This window comes from Grampus griseus (genome assembly GCF_964374135.1).
Source record: "Grampus griseus genome assembly, chromosome: 16".
NCBI lineage: Eukaryota > Metazoa > Chordata > Mammalia > Artiodactyla > Delphinidae > Grampus > Grampus griseus.
Window position 1 is genome coordinate 16,292,387 of NC_139010.1, and position 22,348 is coordinate 16,314,734.

The following is a 22,348-nucleotide window of genomic DNA, read 5'->3' on the forward strand; positions in this document are numbered from 1 at the left end:
ACTCAGATTAATGTATTGGTGGGTGAAGAAATTGCTGAACTGAAATTACCTGGGTTGGGATAGGACTGTGTGTCCTTTATTTCATCAGTTGCTCACCATTTGCTCCCCAGTCTCCACTAGCACTAGCACACTACCTGGCCCACACTAGACGATCAGTCAAGAGTTGGTGCATGAATGATCCCTCGTAATTTTCAAGGTATTTCCCCCCCGGGTGATTGACATTGTAATCATTAACTTATTTAATATTCAACATCTGTTGGGAAACACTGACCTATAAAATGCCTCTTGGTGTCACTTGCGGATGGGCCTCATAAACAGGCCATTAAGGTAGCTGAGTTTGGCGTTTCTCACATTTTTATAACCAGCCCCTCAAAACTTATTCCTCCTGAACCCCCTCTCCTACCCTATTTCCCATGCATCTCACTAGATATTTGGCATTTATATGTCTACTTCTATTTAGGTAGAATTAATCATCCTTATATTGTCATGTCCGTATCACTGTGCCTGTAGTTATTTATTGTTTTTCTGTGCTCGGTCATGATTTCTTCATGATTTTCTTGTAACCTCATTGTACTGTAAGTATTCTAATGTATCTGAAAATGTGTTATACAGTGTGAAGCACTGACCAAATATTTGGTATTAAAGCTACAAAGCTAAAGTCAACATTCTGAGGACAGTGGGTCAACTTAGATTGGATTCTTTTTAAAATTCGACGTCTACTTACGGTATAAGAAAACTTAGTAGAAATGGAACAGGCAATGATCATGTGAAGGTAAGCTGTGATTACAGATACACTTTGTACTACAACTGGGTTATTAAGTTTACTCAGTAAGTTAGTGTATTTTGCTCAGCTTTATGTTTCGTTGTTTGAGAAACACAGCATAAAATGTAGAATTAAAAGCCAGCCTCACTGCAATTTATTTTTATAGCAGAGTGCAAAACAACCAAAGCTGAAAGTACATTTAGGCACTGAGACTTAAATCTCTAAAGGTAAGAAAGTAGTTCCATAAGCAGCTGTGATCAGGGATTCTGAGTTTATTTGCTTGTGGCAAAAATAAAAATACCAACTCGGTAAGTTTTAATTTATAGGCATCTACACCAGATAGCCTTTGGGCACTTCGAACAAAACTGACTAAAAATAAAATTTAGTAAAATAAAACCTAATCTGCCCCATTCTGCATTCATGTCAGGGAGTATAAATTCCCCAACTGGCTAGAGGAGTGATTTCTCCATGTCACCTCTAGGTTCTTCCCTGGAATGGTAGCTTTGCTCTGCTCTAGAAGAGACTCTTATGATTGGCTACATTCCTGGACTCTTGAGCATGTGAAAGGGAAGCTAGGGATGGTCATTCCACCCTCAGAAGGTTTTCGGATAACCACGGCTTCACCTAATCTGTGGTCATGCAAACAGTCAGAGCTTCTCTGTTCTTACCCATGGGTAATATTATTTGCCCCTTTTCTGTAGCAGCAACATCCTTGACATATTCATATATAAAGTTTATATATATATATGGTAATACATATGTATGCATATACATACGTATGTATATATGTGTGTGTGTGTTAGGGGGCTGGTACCTAACATGTACCTGAACAGCAACAAATTCTATGATTCTAGCACTGGATATATGATCTCCTGAAAATCCTTATTCACGCAGAATATAAATAATAGAACAAAAAGACAGGTGTGTGGGCCTGACCTTGAAAAGAAGGTCTTTTCGTTGCAGGGCCTTCTTACCTCACATTTTCTTCTTCCAGGGTCTCACTTGTGAATTCCAGTATGTCAGCAGCTGTCCCCACAAACATAAGGAGAAGTTGAGAGAGTTGATCCCGAGTAATCCCGCCTCCAATGGGTAGAAGCCATCTTCCAATTATTAGCATTAGCAGGAATGTCTGATGGAGTCCCAAAGTCCAGACTTTCTCGCATACTGTAGATAAGTTATTTACAAAAACTTTGGCCTGTTTAAGAGAAATGTCATACAGACAGAAGGATTATGAACTACCACCTTAGAGAGAGAGGCCTTCTTCACCATGGCTGTCAGTCAATAGTTAGCTTTTGTGGAAGGTCATTTTCAGAAAATGATTCTTCACTTAATGAAGAAAGCAAAACTCTTTTCAACTGAACACGCTAAAAAAAAAAAAAAAGCTAATGTGGTCCTTAAAATGGGGTAGCCTTATAACTGAAAGTAATTTAAACCTTTCACTTACTAGGGGCATTGTACTATATGATATTTTAAAAACCAATTTTGCAATGTTTTATAGATAATTTCTCATTTATCATTTCATCAGTCTCTGAAACCAGTATAACACATAGCAACATTTTAAAAATTCCGTATTAAAATTTTAAAATTCCTGTATTTTTCTTTTATAGATTTCAAATCGGAATTTACTAATCTGGTAATATTTTTAGCACGGTACAAATCTTTCTTTTGATTTTTATTGCTATAAAACACTATATCAGGGCTTCCCTGGTGGTGCAGTGGTTGAGAATCTGCCTGCTAATGCAGGGGACACGGGTTCGAGCCCTGGTCTGGGAGGATCCCACATGCCGCGGAGCAACTAGGCCCGTGAGCCACAACTACTGAGCCTGCGCGTCTGGAGCCTGTGCTCCGCAACAAGAGAGGCCATGACAGTGAGAGGCCCGCGCACTGCGATGAAGAGTGGCCCCCGCTTGCCACAACTAGAGAAAGCCCTCGCACAGAAACGAAGACCCAACACAGCAAAAATAAATAAAATAAATTAATAAACTCCTACCCCCAACATCTTCTTAAAAAACAAAAACAAAAAAACCCCCACTATATCAAAGGAGAAAACATATAATAGTGTTTATTCATTACCTAAAAGTAAAGAAAGAGAATAACTATAAGGTTATTTTTACTCTGAACATTTAACATATTATTCAAAAATTCATAAGCTAGCAAATTTTATTCTGCCCCTATTCTTGGACTCTGAGAAAAATTTACATCCCATTCATGTATTCTGGATGCCATCTCTTGCCCACTTAACTTCCAAATAACTTTTAAAGTATATTATTGGCCCTATCAGTTATGATCTCTAAAGACTACAAGGGTGTAGATCTTAAGTGGATTGGTTAGTGATTCCAACTGATGTATACAAGTGACTTAACTATATCTGTGCAAAATTTATTTACCCCTCTTGATCACGTGCTGATGTCAAGTGTAAAGGTTAAGGGAGGATAAAAGACAAGGCAGGATGCTAACCTGATTGAAGCCGTGAGGGAAGATCAATAATCTTTCATTTGCACACTTCTTTGAGACTTCTCATACATTTTATTTAATTCTTTGAGGAAGCATACTAGCAGTGTTAATATTTTCAATTGTCAGATGATAAACTGAGAGACAGTGAGATTGATTTGTTCAAAGTGATCTGGGTAAGCTGTGATTGAAGCTTGAAGTAGCTCTGTTAAACCTCACAGAATCTGTAGCCTGTCTTATTGTTGAAAACATGGTTCGGTGGTAGGGGCCTTGGCCTTGAGTCTCTCCAGTATATCATTTTCTGATAGGTCATGGTTAATTTGCCAAATATCAAGCATGAGAAGAACAAACAAGCGATTCTATTTTGGCTGGAAACCTTCCCTGATTTATTAACATAAACACCTAAAAAATATATAGGGCAGATCCCAGTCTTTCCATTATATCATTCCTTCACAAATGTATATATCTCTCTTTGTACATAGACTGTCTGATCTAAGTGTTAAAGGTTCCTTAATACTGCAGGTTAAATATATTTATTAATGTATATAAGATATATATGCCTATTATGCAAGTGAAATATGTTTAATAATATTTTTAAATACAATTATCTTGTGAATTCCTGAGCCAAACAATTGGCAAATTTCCCTAGGAAAGAATGAGCTGAAAGGTATAGAGCATGTTATCCTCACCAAGTGAAAAGGTGATCTGCTAGATCCTTTAATATACAGTGAGAAAGCTCTCACCGTCTCAATGAGATCATCCGCTCTGTTGGTTTGTTCAGTTGACAACAGAGTTTGATTGAAGTCTTCTTTGGTGCTGGTGTTCCTTGACATTCCTTCAGATTGGCTACTGCAATACTAAGAAGTGTTTTAAAAAGCAGTATGTCAAAAAATATCACAGTAGGTAGAGTTTAAGATGGCTTCAATGTGTCTAAGAGGTTATGAGCAAATATGTGACGTTTCACAGTATGCATAAACATTTCTGAAAATCAGAATATAGGCTTGAGATAGAAAACCACTTTTCAGCTAATATGAGAAAAGAGTCAACTATACATGTCTTATTTTTCCACAAGTCTATGAGGATGTAGATGCTCTGAGTTCATTGTGGAGAGCTGTAGAATTTATGGATCGATCACTGTGTTCCCTTCCTTGAACCCTGGATCAATTATAAAACAAACCAACAACCAATGAAAGCATGTATGATCCTGGTCACAGCATTCATTCTAAGATTTTGTTTCTTGTCCAGAGGCCTCTTTATCTAAAATACCATTTTGCTAATATAGATAATTCAGTTACTTTCAATCATGCCTGTTAAGCACTGTAGCAACCCCCCCAAAATAATAATAAATTAACATATTCACCCACCAACATATACATCTTGTGTCACTTTAGAAGTCAGTTTAGGTTTATAAAAAATTTAGCAATAGACCTAAAATAAATGGCACTTTTCCCCCTTCTTGTTCTTTCATTTTGCATGCAAATTTCTACAAGTGAACTGTGGATGATTTTTATCCAGCCAGATGCTGGGAATCTGAGGTACAGAAAGAGAAGAAAAAAGTACATAAGAGAGGAAAGGGGTGGCACTTGAAAATGTAACTGTAGCCAATGATTATTTCACAAATGGGTAAAAAAAAAAATATATATATATATATATATATATATATGGTTTTTTTTTAAAAACATCTGCAGAGCAAATGTACTTTTGAAACACATGCACAAACACACACACACATGATCACACATTTGGATTTAGAGAGAAATTATTATTTTTTAAATGCTAACATTGTGAGAAGTGTATTTTTCTTAATTATTCTGGATACTTCATCGATCATTCTATGAGCTACTTGGAAAAGTAGAAAAGAAAGTCTGTCAAGAAGCTATTTTTTTCCTCCCTTCCATCAAAACAACTAGTGTTACAGGTGAAATGACAAGAATAATTAAGAAAAATGGCCATGTGCTGTAACTCTAAGAGCAAAAATGCAGTTGTTTGTACCCTTTTTTTTTTGTACAGCTAAGGCTCCGAGAAAAGATAATAAAGATAACAAATTAAATCTTTGAGCAACAAATCCTCATTGCAGAGGAGTTTGGTGACTCTATCTAAGAACCTCATGTTCAATAGGAAACAAATTTGACCACTTCTCTTACAGGCATGAAAAGCAGATTGTATATTTAAAATGGTGACCCTGATGTTTTTTTACATTCTTATCACTGAAAATCCATAGACATCTTGTTATTTTTAAAACATCGTCATCTATACTGCAGCATAAGATAACTTGATAGCAAATAGTTTTGTAGTTCGTGTTATGGTATAAAGACCTGAGTCCCTCTTTATTCTTAGAACTATTTGTTATGAATTGATACGACTTTCCTTTAAGTGGCAGCTGCCTTAGGACTGCAAAGAACAGTGGGTTTGACTCCTAAGACCTAACCTGACTTATATTGTTTTTATGGTAATATTGTTTACATTCAGCATTGTGTAAGTGAGTGATGTGCACGATCTGGGTGCCAACAAGTCACTTTTTCATGGGCTCTGTCTTAAAACTTTTAATAGCTTCAAAAGTACTCCGTTGGGTCAACCAGACTGTGACACCATCAAGACCAGAAAATTTCCTTTGCTTGAATTGTGCCACTTCATAAATAGACTTGACTAAGAGTTAAGGTCATAACTGTTGTCATAAGCATTTTGTTTCCATTCAGGTAGACCCAGCCAGATTCAGAAATGAAGGTACAGAATTGATCATCTAGGAGAAATGTTTTCATGAAATAGGTCAGCATGTTTTTCAAATGCCAAGTCATGGGTTAGAGCATTTAGGGTATAGAGTAAAGGGAAAATGTGAAAGGAAATTAAATTATCCTTTCCCATCATGAAAAATTCAGATGATTTTGATGCAAATTCCTGTAACACACAGAACACATAATTGAGAAAGGCAGTGTGGTTTAATGCACTAGGGCTCAAGACTCAGGTTCTAAGCCCCAGAACTGTGGTTGATTAGCTGTGTGGCCTTGGGAAAATTACTTAACCCTTCTTAGTCTCAGGGTCCTCTTCTATAAAATAGAAATCCATATACCATGTCTAACTTAAGAAGTTGCTGGGTGTATACATGAGAAAATGTATCTGAAAATACTTCGAAATGAAGGGACTATATGAAAAAAGTGATCATTATCATAACCAAAATTTCCTACATGAATGGACTAAGAATTTCTCTACCTCCCTTTATTCTGCCATTTCTTATTTCTTTAAACGCAATGCCAATACTTTTTTGTCTCTCTCTCACTTTTTTCTACTTCTGTCTCTGCCCAGCCTGCCCAATTCAATCACTGGGCATTCGTTTTAATTCTCAGTGTCAAAATGAGTCAAATCCATTACTGCTAAAGGTCCAATTTCTTTTGTAGTATGAAAATTAAAGAGGTACTGCCCAGGGCTCAAAAATCTCTTTTTTCTTAAAAAGAGAGCTTTTGGTTGCATGCTATTTGTTGTAATAGGATTGGACCTGTATATCAATTAACTGTGCAAAGCATTTATATTATAAAAGCATTTGGGGAAATGAATTGTTATTGTGGATGATAGCCACGTCATAGAATTAGATGTGAAGGAAAAAAATGATTCAAATCACCAGAGCTTATTTTCATATCCTTGAAAGCAGTAAGTAGTAAGGAAATTGAAACAGTCCCCTAATCCTTATGGTACAGTTTTTAAAAGCTATAATAACTTGAACCAACCAATCTACTGTGACAAAAATACTTTTGCTACAAACATATAGAGAGTCTTTGACTTCAGTGTTTTTTAAACAGGAGATTTAGGCAGACAAATGTTTTCTTCATGCCTACATCATTGGTACATGCTTGTGGAATTCAGAAATAGTCTACAGAACTAAATTCCCATCTGTGTGCCTAAAATTTGGAGCAAGCATTTTCCAGATAAGGTTTGAATATCTGAAACATATATAAGAGGCTTAACTTTGCTATAAAATGACCAACTGTAGCAAAGAAATCTGTGAAACAGTCTCACAGATTTTACCAGTAAATGTCCTAAAATAATATTATAACTACTGTAAAACATATGAACCTGTAACCTGCACCCTGAAGATGTGATGTCCAGGCTGCAGTCTGATGGACTTCGCCAACTGGCACCCCCAGTGTTGTACAGGAGCATTTACAACAATCAATGACCGAATGCAGCCTAGAGCCTGCTACCTAGGGTTGCCCAGGCAAGAAGCAGCTCACTTAAAAATCAGTACCTCCCTCTGTATCTCCCTAATATAGATTAGGGACTCTTATTGGAACCCACTGTTTGTTTTCTAGGTCCGTGTGGTCTTAAAACAGAGAGCCCACCCTTCCTGACGGTGGGTCCCCTGGCTCCTCTCTTTTACCCTTATTTCGGGTCCCTAGGGTGAAATTCCTATTTTACTGAGACAGTTCATAGGACCCTCAAAAGTGAATCTCCTGTAACCTGCAAAGCCTGTATTTGAAGACAGACTACTTCAAATAGCCCCTCCAAGTTTGATTGTATTTGTATAGCTGAGTACAGATGATGGGGTTTCTTTTTTGTTTCTGTTGTCCCTAAAAATGTCATTTTATAGGATGCTAGATGACTGAGCCCTGCCCGTTCTTAGCACAATAACTCGTTGAAGCGGCAAGGGTTAAAACCAGAATTGTATATCCCCATGTAAACTGTAGCATATTGAGGGGAAGTCTTAAGAACAAGATCTCTAACCCAAATTGTTAATGAATGATGTAGTCTTAAATCTTAAATGAATGCAACATTTTCATGGGGTTTTACAGATCATGGATTCACTTCCTTTTCGCTGAGGCCTCTTACTTATTCAAATCTTGATAACTCCAGTTCCTTAGAAAAGTGCATTTCTGACAGAAATTGGATTATAATATGAATGTAGTTTATTGCTGAGTATTCCACTTCCCTACTTTCCAAAAGGACATACCTGGGTCTCATGGTGCATTTCAAGAAGCCATAATGATGGAACAATGCTAATGAGATATAAAAATATGGCTGGTGAAAACCTGTGAAAGAGGAAAAAAAAGATAGCTCAGCTTTTACAAAATTTTTTAAAAAGAAAACAAGTGCACATACCCTGACCACACTGAGTCAGATCATTTTATCTCAAGTGTTTATTTCTAAGGGGGAAAAAGCATTATGTGATTCCTGCCATATGGATTATAGAGAAACAGAGTAACTGTAAAAGGCACTAGCAGCTGTCATTCTCACTGAATTTCCAATCCAATTAATAGATGTTAATTTTAATATAGTTTAATGGGGTACTGCCAATTAGTTTCAGGCACAAAACTGTATATTTTGTATTTAATACATTTTACAAAAAGCAAATACAGAAATAGTAAATCTTGGATTTTTGAACATTGTACTTTCAGAAAGATTGGCTACATTTTTCAACATTAACCTGAAATTCTGAGAGCTCAAATAGTAACGTACAAAAAGACAAAAATCAGATGATATGTACTGAAGGAAATCAACTGGCTTTGTGTGTTTCTGCTAAACCTGGTACAAATAAAAATACAGGCACATCTCATTTTATTACGCTTTGCTTTATTGCACTTCACAGATATTGTATTTTTTACAAAGTGAAGGTTGCTGGCTACTCTGCGTGAAGGAAGTCTGTCTATCAGCGCAATTTCTCCAACAGTATTTGCTCATTTTGTGTCTCTGTGTCACATATTTCAAACTTTTTCATTATTATTATATTTGTTATGCTGATGTGTGATCAGTGATCATTGATGTTACTTCCAAGACTCACTGAAGGCTCAGATGATAGTTCGCATTTTTTAACAATGGAGCATTTTTAAATTAAGGATATGTGCATTGATTTTTAAAACAATGCACACTTAAAAAACTACAGTATAGTGTAAACATAACTCTTAAATGCACCGGGAAACCAAAAAATTCATGTGACTTGCTTTATTGCAGTGGTCTGGAACTGAACCTGCCGTATCTCCAAGGTATGCCTATACCAACAAACAACAGATGAAGGGTTTGGTATTTTTTTAAAGACCTATCTATATTAATTATTTTCAGACTCAAAATTCAGAGGGCAATTCAAAGAGAGTGCTTTTGTTTGTAGTCAGACACATCAGGTTCAAATGTTAGTGTTGCCACTGACCTCTGTTTGCTTCCTAATCCACAAAATGGGAACAGTCATATACTAGCTTAGGCTGCCTTAACAAAATACCACAGACTGCATGCCTTCAACAACAGAAATTTATTTTCTCACAGTTCTGGAGGTCAGAAGTTCAAGATCCTCACATGTCCTTTCCTAAGTGCATACACATCACAAGGACAGAAAGAGATTTCTCTCTCTCTCTCTTTTTTTTTTTTTTTTGCGTCACACGGGCCTCTCACTGCTGTGGCCTCTCCCATTACGGAGCACAGGCTCCGGACGCGCAGGCTCAGTGGCCATGGCTCACGGGCCCAGCCGCTCCGCGGCATGTGGGATCTTCCCGGACCAGGGCACGAACCCGTGTCCCCTGCATTGGCAGGTGGACTCCCAACCACTGCGCCACCAGGGAAGCCCCCTTTTTTTTTTAATTTATCTTTTGGCTGCATTGGGTCTTCATTGCTGCATGCGGGCTTTCTCTAGTTGCTATGAGCGGGGGCCACTCTTCGTTTCGGTGCACAGGCTTCTCATGGCAGTGGCTTCTCTTGTTGCAGAGCATGGGCTGTAGGAGTGTGGGCTTCAGTAGTTGTGGCATTCGGGCTCAATAGTTGTGGCTCGTGGGCTCTAGAGCCCAGGCTCAGTAGTTGTGGTGCACCAACTTAGTTCCTCCGAGGCATGTGGGATCTTCCCGGACCAGGGCTCGAACCTGTGTCCCCTGTATTGGCGGGTGGATCCTTAATCACTGCGCCACCAGGGAAGGCCCTCTCTTCTCTTCTTATGAGGCCACTCATCTTATTATTTTAGAACCCTACCCTTATGAACCTCATTTAACCTTACTGACTTCCTAAAAGCTCTGTCTCTAAATACAGTTACATTGGGGGTTAGAGCTTCAACATATGAATTTGGGGAGAACACAGTTCAGTCCGTAGCTGTCACATTTATCTCACAGGAATTTTTATTATACAGTTGACCCTTAAACAACGTGGAGGTTAGGATCACTGACCTTCTGCATAGTTGAAAATCCACATATAACTCTGTAGTCGGTCCTCTGTATCCACAGTTCCACATCCACAGATTCAGACAACATGGGACATGTAGTACTATAGTATGTATTTCTTGAAAATAATATGTATATAAGTGGACTTGCACAGTTCCAACCCATACTGTTCAGGGGTCAACTGTACTTTCTATAAAGCGGCGCCTGGCAGAGTTGGGCATTCAATAACAAGTAGCTACTACTAATATAATTATGGGACATTGTGCAATGAAAACATGTCCTTAAAAATTTGAAAGAAGATGAAAATTACATACTTTCCAAATTTATTTCTTCCAATTTCATTTAATTTAGATTGGAATCTTGCTTTATGAATCATCTTAAAGTCAAAATTGTAAGTCAATATAATTTTATTAAAATACTTTTAGTACACATATGTGATGGTTTAAAGTGACCTGAAAAATAGAAATGTTAATTGCTCAAAAATAGAATTGTTTGAGATGAAATGCTACTAAATTCATACTGTTATAATCCAGTGGGGGAAGAAGTGAGCAAACCTAAATGCAGGAAAATTTTTAGAATGGACTTTTTAAAGGCTGTTAACCCTTTCATTAATATCTCCTTTCAACTTCTGAGGAGAAGAAGGGAGAAAGGGTAAAAGAAAGAGAGTCTTTTAAAAAAATCAGTATTTAATATGTATAGCTGATTTACTTTTGTTATAAAGCAGAAACTAACACACCATTGTAAAGCAATTATACTCCAATAAAGATGTTAAAAAAAATCAGTATTTAAATGGACACTACCCTACCTTTGAGTTCCTGCAAAAAATAATTTTGAAACAAAGGGGTATGGGTCATGATATTATTAAAATCTGATTTAGACGATGGCTGGGCTGCAGCAAGATATCAAAAGCCCCCATGTTGAACATGCTTTCAAAAAGAAAAGGAACACTTAATTCTTTGACCTTCCATATCAAGGGAAACATCAGGAGAGAATATTTCCTTTGTGAAGTTGGGAAAGGAAATGAATTCTGGTTGGAGGGACAGTCGGAGGGAGGGAATATGTAAATGTCTGTTTGGATACATCAAATGTTGGCTGGACTGCAGTTTTGTTGACTCTCTTGGAATTAATTTTGGGATTAACTCCCCTAACAATACTGTTACAATAATAATCTAGGGAGACTCTAGACTGAACATAACATAGCTCTTGAAAGAGGTTAAGAATAAAAAAGAACAATAACCCTTAACATCTTCTATGCATAAGATTTATTTCTATAACTGGAAAAAAATACTATCCTGGTTCAACATATTTCCTCTAATTAGGAATCTAGTTATATTAGAAAACAAAAAACTTCCAAATCCAGGATTTTCTGTGCTGCTTACTACAGAAAATCTAAATTCTCTCTCTGATATTCAAAGCCTCCATTATCTAATCTTATCTCCCCTTCCCCTTCCTCTTCCTTTACCACATTCTATCAAGCTGAGCAACTCAGTAGTTTCAACCTGCTGTGTATTTAAAATGAAACAAAACAAAATGTTTTAGAAAGTTTCCCTCACTTCAGCCCCTGTTCATCAGACCTATTTGATGTAAGTGAAAAGGGGGTGGGAAGAGGGAATCACATTTAACCCCCCGAGAATTAATCATATTCAGCTCAAGAGTGTATGAGTCCATAGTCTTTCTCCCCCTATTTCCCACCCTCTTAACCCTACACCTAAGAGGATTTGCTGGAATTTCCAAAGGCTTCCAGGTAGAATTACCAACGAAATGCCTAGTTTGCGAAGTGGTCAATAGCAAATGAGAATCAGGAGCTTCCTTCCCTACTTTCTCCCTCCCCCCCCCCCCCCAGTAGCAGGCTGTGGTAGTTGTACAGCTGAAATTTCTTTTTTTTTTTTTTTAATTATGGAGAAAATAAGTCTCTATAATCTAGAGAAGTATTAAAACATGTATGATAGGTTTTATTTGGGACATGAAGAAGACATTTCAACCATATGTCACATATGTTTTATTGGACCATGGGTCCCTGTTAAGAGCAAAGGGCTCTATTGCCCCTTCAGCTTGGTCCGTCTGAGAAGAGAGGCTCTGACATGGTTTTTGGAGCAAACGTCCCTTCAAATTATGACTGCCTGTTTTGGAAAGCCCTCCTCTTACATCTGTACCCATCGACGTCCTTCCTGTATTTTGCAATATAGGAATTAATGGCAGCAGTTAATCTTAACTTGTATTTTTCTTGTGACCCAACACATTCTCCACTGTTTTCTTGTTATGTGTATATATGACTTCGCTTTCCTAAGTTCCTTGAAGACAGATCCTGAGTCATATATATCTTTATGTCCCTTCCCTCTTCCCTCTCCTTCATTTTTTCCCCTCCTCAGTGGTCTCAGGTGTCTTTTTAAGTCTTTAATTAATGTTTATTAAGCAAATACTTAAATGCTTGAATGCCTGAATTTATAAATAAAGGGAGGATTGAGCAAATGAAGTGAATGGAGGCTGCTGGCATCTACGAGGACATTTTCTTCCCATTTCAGCGGGTCTGGTAACAAGTATGCTCCTCTTGTTGTGTCCCTTGAGGAACTGTGACACTGTGGTAGCATTTTCATGAACTTGAGAGACCCAAACTTGAATCTTGCCTCTTCTATTCATTCATCTTTAGAAAGTCGCTACCTTTCCTGAGACTCAATGTCCTTGTCTATGGAAATGGGTATAATAATATCCACCTCATAGGGTGGTTGTGAGGATTAAATAAGACAGTGTTATGAACTTGATACTGTATATGCTCAATACACGTGAGTTGCTGCCTTACCAGGCTCAGCTCTGCAGATACACTCATGGCCACATATTCAGCACCTACCCTTAAAGCAGACCCACAGAATACCTGGTTAGAAGATTGTTTCTTCAAATAACTTAAAATCAATCCCATTTTTAAAATATGGTTCTCAAAACCAAACCTATTTGAGACTCCCTGAATCAAGGGAAGTTGTTTGCAGTGCTGTGGACATCATTATGTCTAACTTCACGTTCACGGTTAAGGCAGTTACTGTCACACAGTCATGGTTGGCGTGGGCTTTTTGCTCATCATGACTTATAAAATGCTGTACCATCAGCACCCTGCCTACCTCTTGGTCTCTGTTGCTTGCATTCTTCCTCACTGAGCTCCTATAATGGTGTTTTCTTTCAGTTCTGGAAAAAAGCTGAGTGAGTTCCTAACTCAGGTCTTCACACATGTATTTCTCCCCCTTGAAATACCTCTCTCCCTCACTTTTCACCGGATTATCTCCTTCTCAAAATTCATGTCAGCTCTATAGGACTCCACAGAAAAGCTTTCCTTGTCCTTCCAGCCTAAATTAGATCTCCTTGTTACACTTGTTCTATATATAACACTCTTCACTTTCACCCCATACAGTTTCAAATTTTATAACTATATATATGTATATATGTGTATGTGTACCTGTGGTCACTAATTGTCTCCCAGCAATTCTGAGTAATATTGGAGTGGCCAAAAAGTTCGTTCGGTTTTAAGTAAAAATAAAGGACGCTTTTCATTCTCATGAAGACCTTTATTGAACAACGTATTCACTAAATGAACAAACTTTTTGGCCAACCCAATACAAGCACAGAATTGTGTCTTGTCTGCTCAACATTATGCCCTCAGCTCCTTCCACAGTGTTTGGCACATGATGGGCTCCCCCAAATAGTCAGTGATTTCATAAGGTCCTAGTTGATTTATAATTCCAACTTTCTTGACACTCTGTTGCTGGTTTGACTAGAAATCTCTTTTTGAAATATCATCATAAATTGATTCTTATCAGAAGTTTTTCTGAAGGAAACTAATTATTCTGTTCTTGTATAAATTTGGTATTTTTTGCCACTACGAAGGATTTTAATATTTCAAGATGACATTTAGCTGTTACTTATTATTTTGAAGGTTTGTCATATTCTTGATAGTTCATTGTCAGTGATTCATTTTTGGAACCAAGGAGAATGTGAATTCTAAAAATTAAAAACTAAGCCCGATCCCACCTCTTTCTGGGTAATTAACCAAATTGCATGCCCTTTCTTAGGGGCTACAAATCATTTTACTCCAGTTTTCATGTCTTAATTGTATCAGAAGTAAGTAGATACCAACCACAGGCACTAATACCAGAGAGGGGTCTAGCCATCTCAGAAATAAATCAGGTTTCTGGTTGCTTGTTTATAAAATTATGTTACACTATTGAGAGACTGACAAAAACTGATAAATATATGATTAAATGAATAAGACATGTCCAGGTGGGATATTTTTACAAAATTGATAATACCTGATTACTGATGAGCTACCTATCCTTGGAAACTCAGACTTATCACAGTTCCAACCATCACTACCCTATCACAATATAGAAGATGCCCAGCATTAATACTTTAATGCCAAATTGCTTTCCCTTTGCTCAGCTAGTTTTTCTAAATTCCAGCCTTCCTGAAGATAATTTTTCTCCACAGAAATTTTTTTTTATTTGTTTGTTTGTTTTTTATTTCACAGCCCTTAGCCAACACACCAATTCTCTCTAAATACACAGCAGGAGCACCTTACATTAAAGGATGTTTTTCTCTATTTGTTTACGTACTTATTTGTTCACTAATATGTTTGTTGGTCTTCCTACATGCTAGACACTGCTCTGAGCTCTTAAAGAGCTATACTCATTGCTTTATTTTCAGTTCAGTTCATCCAAATATAAAGTATCATTTGTCATACAAAGTTGTCATTTCAACATGACAGTGTTTTTCACAAAATGATTATGTCATGACATTTAGCAATTTAGCCCTGCAATGGATATCTACTTCAACTCACCATTAGCCTAGAATTAGGACTCCATTTTCCTCTTCCCCAAAATGATATTTATTATTGTTTTCTTATTGAAAAAGTAACATTTATTCACTTTAGAAACATACAACAATGGAAGTAGGCAAATAGAAGAAAAATTAACCATAATATCAGCTTTTCTCTCTGCAAACGGTGAGGATTCTAATCTTGTAATTATATGCATAAATCTGAAGATAGATAATATTTAAATGGAGCAAAAATAATGTTCCAAAATTACTTTGATGTGAACTGCGATTTTATTTATATTTCACTGCTCAGTATTTCCTACTCTACAAAGGCAGCGTGGAGTTGTCAGGATATACTAGACCCAGGTTTCAAAATCTCGTGTTAAACAGCCTCGAGGGTCTTCAAGATTTCTGGAGCACTTTATATTAATAGGCTTCTTTTCATGGAAATCAAGAAACTAGGTCAAGATATCCTTTCATGAGCCCCTAAACCGTGTCTAACAACTTAAGGACTGTCTGGCCTCCTTACTTGTAGACTGGTTTCTTGAAGTGGGCCTTAACAGCCACGGTTTCCATCTGGGCTGCTCAGGAGGGCTTCCTGTTAGCACAGGGGGTAAGGGTGTCCAATACGACAGCCTCCAGATAGCACCTACCTCTCTGCCACCCCTCAAAATGCACCCTGTGCTCCTCTAGAACACACGGCCCCCAAATGCCTGGGAAATCACTAATCTGTCATCACCTCCCTCCTAGAGCCCTTTGCTGGTGCCCGCCCATAAGGGAGGAGCAGGGGGAGGGGAGGCCGCCACCAAATGGCCGTAGGCTGGTGAGAACTCCCCACCAATGGAAAATTGAATATGGAGTGTGTAGGTTTCAGTAGGTACCAAGATCAGATGATGGGTTTGTTTTGTCCAGGATCTTATGGGGGAGCAGACTAATAACGAGAATGGAAGAGACGGAGGCACTTCAGATGGGTTAGGAATGCCTATTCCAGTGGGTCGCTCTGTAGATTTCCAGAGCCCTTGAAGAATGCCCACATCTAGGTTTTGTAAAAAGGAGAATACTTCTGAAGCTGAACACTAGGCCTTTAATTATAACTTTCTTTGTTCCTTGTCACTGATGGTTTTTTTCAATAAGGTAACATTCTCAAAGTATATTATCAACCACTAGCAAAATTAGTATTGCATACTTCACTTCACTTAAGAATTTCCAAGATGATATCTAAAGCAAGAACAAACTCCATTAAAATTGAAGTTGCTCACGTTCAAACCTCAACAGAATGCTTCAGGATGACTAAACGAGCTCTAGGGACAAAATATGCATCGATTTTTAGGATCGACATGACTGTTTTTCTCATAGAATTTCTGAGGCAAAGGAAATCGTTACATCTTCGTAAATGAACTGGTTCCAGCTGAAACCCTGTGTATTACCATCATGATATTCCCTCAACCTGAAAAGCTCTTCTCTCTTCTCTCCACTCTTGTAAAACCACCAGCCACTTCAAAGGCTAGGACATAAAGCACATACCTGAGAAATTTTCCATGTCCAACAAGTCTACCATACAGACCGTATCTTTATTCTGAAGCCTTTCTGCACTCTTGGACTTAATTTGTGGAAAATTATTTGGTTCTCAGAGTATTGTTTTGTCTTGTCCTCATATAACTGCGCATGTTTTATATTCCTTCAAGAACACCATCATAGCACCTACTATAATAAATGATTGTTTAATGAACAAGCGAACTTAAGCACTAATGACTACAGGAATTTTAATGGTCTCTCAGAGGATTAAATGCATTATGGATGTTATTTATATAACACTTCAATTTATTTCACTCTATAAAAGACAATGGTATTTATTTCTGTTCTGTGGAAGAGATTGGTTCTTCACTTCAGGACCAAAAATGAAGACGCTCTAGAATTCTTCCCCTCTTCTGTCTTCTTTTGCATCTGCTTTGATTTTACAGGGATGTCTGCTTGTGCAAGTGTCTCTGAGCCGTGGCCATGTGGAGTCTGAAATTTTGTACATTCTAAGCAAAACCATCCTAGTACTCATTAGCAAGTCACCTGAGATTTACCTACCCAATTTTGAAACAGAGTAAATACTTTGACCCTTTCTCTACTGTAGGGAATCCTTGACCCCCAAAATATACGTAGTTGTACTGTCCACAGGCAAAACCCAGTTTGGTTACCGAATGCAGAGTGCAACAAACAGGCTGATGGAGTTTAATCCGAGCGTGGGAATACTTCTCTGAGTTTGGCTTCCTCATTTGCAAGTAGGAGCTAGAACAGTAGCACGAGGGCTATTGTGAGGAGCGAAGGAGGTAATCCATTCAGTGCAAAAGCCTGGCTCAATAAAAGTGAGGGCTCACCATATGCTAGGCATTGTTTTTGTGATTTATTATTACTAGTCGTGACCTTAGATAAGTGACCTAGCCTTGCTATGCGGCAGCGTCCTCATCATAAAATAGTAATAAAGATGAAAACGAATTCATTGGGTGGTCGTGAGGATCACATGAGATAATGGATGTAAAGCAGGCTAGGAGCATCGTCAGTACTCAGTAATCAATAACTGTTACCACCTGCATCATCACCATCACTTTCATCCTCCTCCTCATCTCCACTATTAACAGACTGTCAGAAAATGGCACAGCCCATATATTAAGAGGCTATTCCTAATAATAAAATAGGTGTGTGGAACAGGGGGCTCAATCAGGGAAATAAGAAAGCAAAGGACTCTTGTAGGACCCAACCGAGGCTGTCAGAGGCATCCGTCATAGAGAGGACTTCTTTTTTTCCTAAGAATTACTAATTTTTATTCTAATAAGCATACAACATTAAGTCAGTCATACACCAGCTACTTCTTGGAGGTCAGACAACCCAAAGATAAAATATAACCCCTCTCCCTGAACAACTATGGGTGGTAAGTTTATATTCAGAAAAAATAAACAAAATCAGCCCCACCTTGGCATTTTATATTAAAATTGTGGACTGTTAACAATCCTGAACGTGACTTTCAAAGAAAGTTCATTTTTTCATACCTGCATATTAAAAAATACTATTTTATTTTTTAAAAACCACGGGTTTTCTTTAACAAAATGATTTATGCACTCCAGGTCTAACACGCCTGATATTGGTACTTTAGAGGAACTTCCGGAGTAGGGAGGGAAATGCACATGGGGAAAATAAACCTCCATGTAAAGGTGAATTTTCCATTGTTGTAAAAGTGAAGCTATTCAGATTCGTCCTGATGCTGTATGCATAATAATGTCACTGCTATGAGACGGAGAAATGCTTGAAATTTAGAAGTAGGGATATACACATATACACTGACTCATGGGAGCTGCCCACACTAATTTGTACTTTGTTTTTCTCCCAGTCAAGTACACGAAGTTACAAAATATTATAGCCTTAATTTTCAGTTTTAAATGTCTCACTTGAACATGCTGGTGGAGAAAAACACGGGCATCATTCAGTGGTTCAATTTCCTGGGGGTCCCATTCTAAATGCAGCCATGATTATTGATTTGATCCCAAGTTCATTGTGAAATAAAGGAAGAAAATATGACTTCTTCTTGGGAGCAAAGCATAGTACTAACTCAAGATAGGTTAAGACTCTTCCTCCTAAACCATGACTCGGATCACTAAAAACAAAGTCATTTGCTGGTAACATTCAGTGTATGCCTACAAAAAGGATGCAAATGTAAGTCACCCTTTTGCCTTGAGCTCAAGGTTCAGGATAGAAAACGCATACACACAAACACATGTGAAGATAATGAACATTATAGAGCTCTGGATGTACACTGCAGGCAGTGCTGATAAGTCCAATGCACAGTGGAAAGTATTATTGGAATAACTAAAAAGTTAAGGAGAGATATCAGGAAATCTGGACAGCAAATGTGAACAAGAAGAGAAACAGTTTATCTCCTGGGAGAATTTCCGGTGCCCACCCTGGCCATATGGAAATCATAGGGTCTCCTTCTAAATGCCTTCATTTCGTCCTCTCTGATACCCAACAAGATCAGGAGAAGAGTGCTTTTACTTCCCAGCGTCCTCTGTGGCGTTTTTGTAAGCAGTTTTGGTAGAGGAAGATACATATTATCAAATACTACAGAGCTCTTCTACACTGCTCCAAACTTGTTCAGGGTCAGACCTCATACGATACCTGTCTAGTCTAGGTTTTTCATTTCCGCTGCTGAACCGTCTAAATACAATTGATTAATCAAATCAGATTTCACTGAGTTTTTTACACAATTGGTTTGAATTTGCAATCAATTTAGGATGGAATCTCTTTTGATGTTTAATTTATCTTTCCTGTTTTTAGTTGGGGGCCAGCCAGACATTTTCAAACACATGATGTTTCAAATGAGATATGGTAACAGATACACACTACTGTGTATAAAATAGCTAAACAACAAGGACCTACTGTATAGCACAGGGAACTCTATTCAGTATCTTGTAATAACCTATAATGGAAAAGGATCTGAAGAAGACTATATATATACACATGTGTGTATGTACGTATGTGTCTATAACTGGATCACTTTGCTGTATGCGTAAAACATTATAAATCAACTATACTTCAATTTTTTTAAATGAGATATGATCAAATATAAAATTTAGAAGGAATTTCTCATTTGGAGGCAGGGGACATGGGGAGAAGAGACAATGAAGACTAGAAGAGAAAGTCAGTATTTCTCTGTCTTCTGGGAGGATGTCGGAAGTGTCCCAAGGCACGCATAGCTCTTCTTCCTCTCACTTCTTTCATCGTCTCCCTGGCTCTTCCCTTGCCTGGCTCCTTCTCTCTCTAACGGACTTAGCTCACACGTCGCCTCCCCAGCTAGACATCTCTCTTTCCACCCAGTGGAACCTTCCCCCGGGCCTCCATCCCTCTATAACCCATCCCACTTAGGCCTTCATAGTTCTGATCCCTCATTTGTTTACCTGCTTATTGTTACTTATCAGCACACCTGGTTTTTTTCTTCCAGTTTCACTGAGGCACAATTGACATACAGCACTGTGTGAGTTTCAGGTCGTACAGCATTAATGATTTGACTTACGTACATCATGAAATGATTGTCACAGTAAGTTTAGTGAACATCCATCTCATACAGATACAAATAAAAGAAATGGGAAGAAATAGTTTTTCCTTGTGATGAGAAGTCTTAGGATTTACTCTCAGTAACGTCCATATGTAACATACAGCAGTGTTAATTATATTACCCATGTTGTACATTACATCCCTCGTACTCATTTATCTTATAACTGGAAGTTTGTACCTTTTGACTGCCTTTATCCAGTTCCCCGTCAGCACATTTTTTTATTATTTATTTTATTTTCTGAGTCCCTTGACTAAGATACAAGTTCTTTCAGGGCAGGATTTATTCACCTCCATATTCTTGGCACTAAAAAAAAACATCTAACACACTTGAGATGTTCCAGGTATTTTTGCTGAATGAAGAATGATAAGGCTCTGTGTTTCCTCCAGAGAAATCTGTCATCGTTTCCCCACACTCACCTCCCTCAGGATGTCCTTTACTTACCCAGCCTTGGCACTCTTCTCTCTCATATCTGCTTTTCCTGCTGCGGCTCAAATGCTGTAAAGCCCCCTCTCCCTCCCTACTCACCATCCCCTGGCCACGTCCCCACCCTGCCCCATCACTCCTCCCCACATCCTTTTCTCCTCTAAATTGTTAGAGTCTTAACATCCCTGTTTTCCCCATCACCAACTCAATGATCTTTAAATGGTTTAACAACTCTGTGCCTCAGCTTCCTCACCTAAAAATGGGAGAAAACAGAAACAAAATAACTACAGCTGCTGTCAGGATCAAGTGGGAAGTTCTGTAAACACTTGAAAGAGCCCGAACATCACAAAATGCTAACTATTCACAATTATTCTTATTCCCACACATGTGAACACTTCATTGAAATGCTACATTTTATTTTAAAATCTCAAATATGTCTGTTTTCTGTTTCTTCACAGTGTCTAGCATGTGTCATGTTTACTTAGTAGGCAGGTCAACAAGTAGTTGTCTGATTCAACCTAATAAAAGAGAAGGGAGGGGACTTCCCTGGTGGCGAAGTGGTTAAGAATCCGCCTGCCAATGCAGGGGACACAGGTTCAAGCCCTGTTCTGGGAAGATCCCACATGCCGCGGAGCAACTAAGCCCGCGAGCCACAACTACCGAAGCCTGCGCGCCTAGAGCCCGTGCTCTGCAACAAGGGAAGCCACCACAATGAGAAGCCCGCACGCCACAACTAGAGAAAGCCTGCAGGTAGTAACACAGCCAAAAATAAATAAATAAATTTATTTAAAAAAAAAAGAGAGAAGGGAAAGAGACAATGCAGAAAGGTGACCATATAAGTGAGCTGTTTTATTAACTCAATGATATTTACCTTGTATTCTTGAAATTTTGATGAAGAAAGCTCAGTGCTTACAATTCTACAGTTTTGTCAATCAATTCAACTTAGATTTCTACTTATTCTCAGATACCACCTGCTTTTAAGTGAACAGGCTTCAAATTTGTCACAATCTTGATCGTTTTTCTATTTCCTGAGGAATATTTTATCAGTATTAGCTAGAAAGCAACTGGAAATCTTATCTTCTGTTTGACTGTACCTAAATGGTAATTCACAGACCCTTTGGATTGTTGCCCAGACAATAGAAGACAAAATCAAGAAAAAATAAAGCAGTGATACTAATTTTCATCTTAATGAAAAGTACGTGAAGAGCAGATGAAATTAATAAATACTAGGGGAAAAGGGCCGAATTCCACCAGCACACATTTGTTGGACTTGACAAGGAATGTGTCGTTGGCTTACCCTCTTTATTCTATAGGATTCCAACAAATTAAGCTCCTCCAACTGGCAAGTTCTTAGTGTTGATGTAATGTTGCCTGTCCCTGGACAGCTGAGCTCAGCAGCTCCAGTTCCATTTTTCCTATCCAAAGAATAGCTAAAGAAACATTCTTTGGACAAGTGTAATATGTTTGCTGCGTTTCAAGAAATTTTTTTCACATTTTCCTCTCTAGCTCTGTGTATTGCACCATGATTTCTATAGATTTGATTTATTTGGGGCCAGGTACAAATTTTAATAAAAAGGACAATGTTCAAACTAGCCTAGAGCAGTCTAAAGGAGTTTCATGGATCCGATATTCCAGAAGAGAAATTTTCACTTCATGTGTAAACAGAGTTTAGTCCACCGTTCAGGCCTTGATTGATTG

At 38.1% G+C, this 22,348-nt stretch overlaps 1 protein-coding gene across 1 annotated transcript in view; it reads right to left on the reverse strand.

Annotated features, from left to right (window-relative positions):
- The window catches only part of TMEM26 (transmembrane protein 26), a gene marked incomplete at both ends in the record, with an annotated part of 43,322 nt that overhangs the window by 16,689 nt on the left and 4,285 nt on the right, over positions 1-22,348 (reverse strand). The window contains 3 exons of the mRNA XM_082673229.1: positions 1,738-1,958; positions 3,958-4,071; positions 8,154-8,232. Coding sequence (XP_082529355.1) covers positions 1,738-1,958; positions 3,958-4,071; positions 8,154-8,232 — 414 coding nt within the window. The remainder of the gene's footprint in view (positions 1-1,737; positions 1,959-3,957; positions 4,072-8,153; positions 8,233-22,348) is intronic.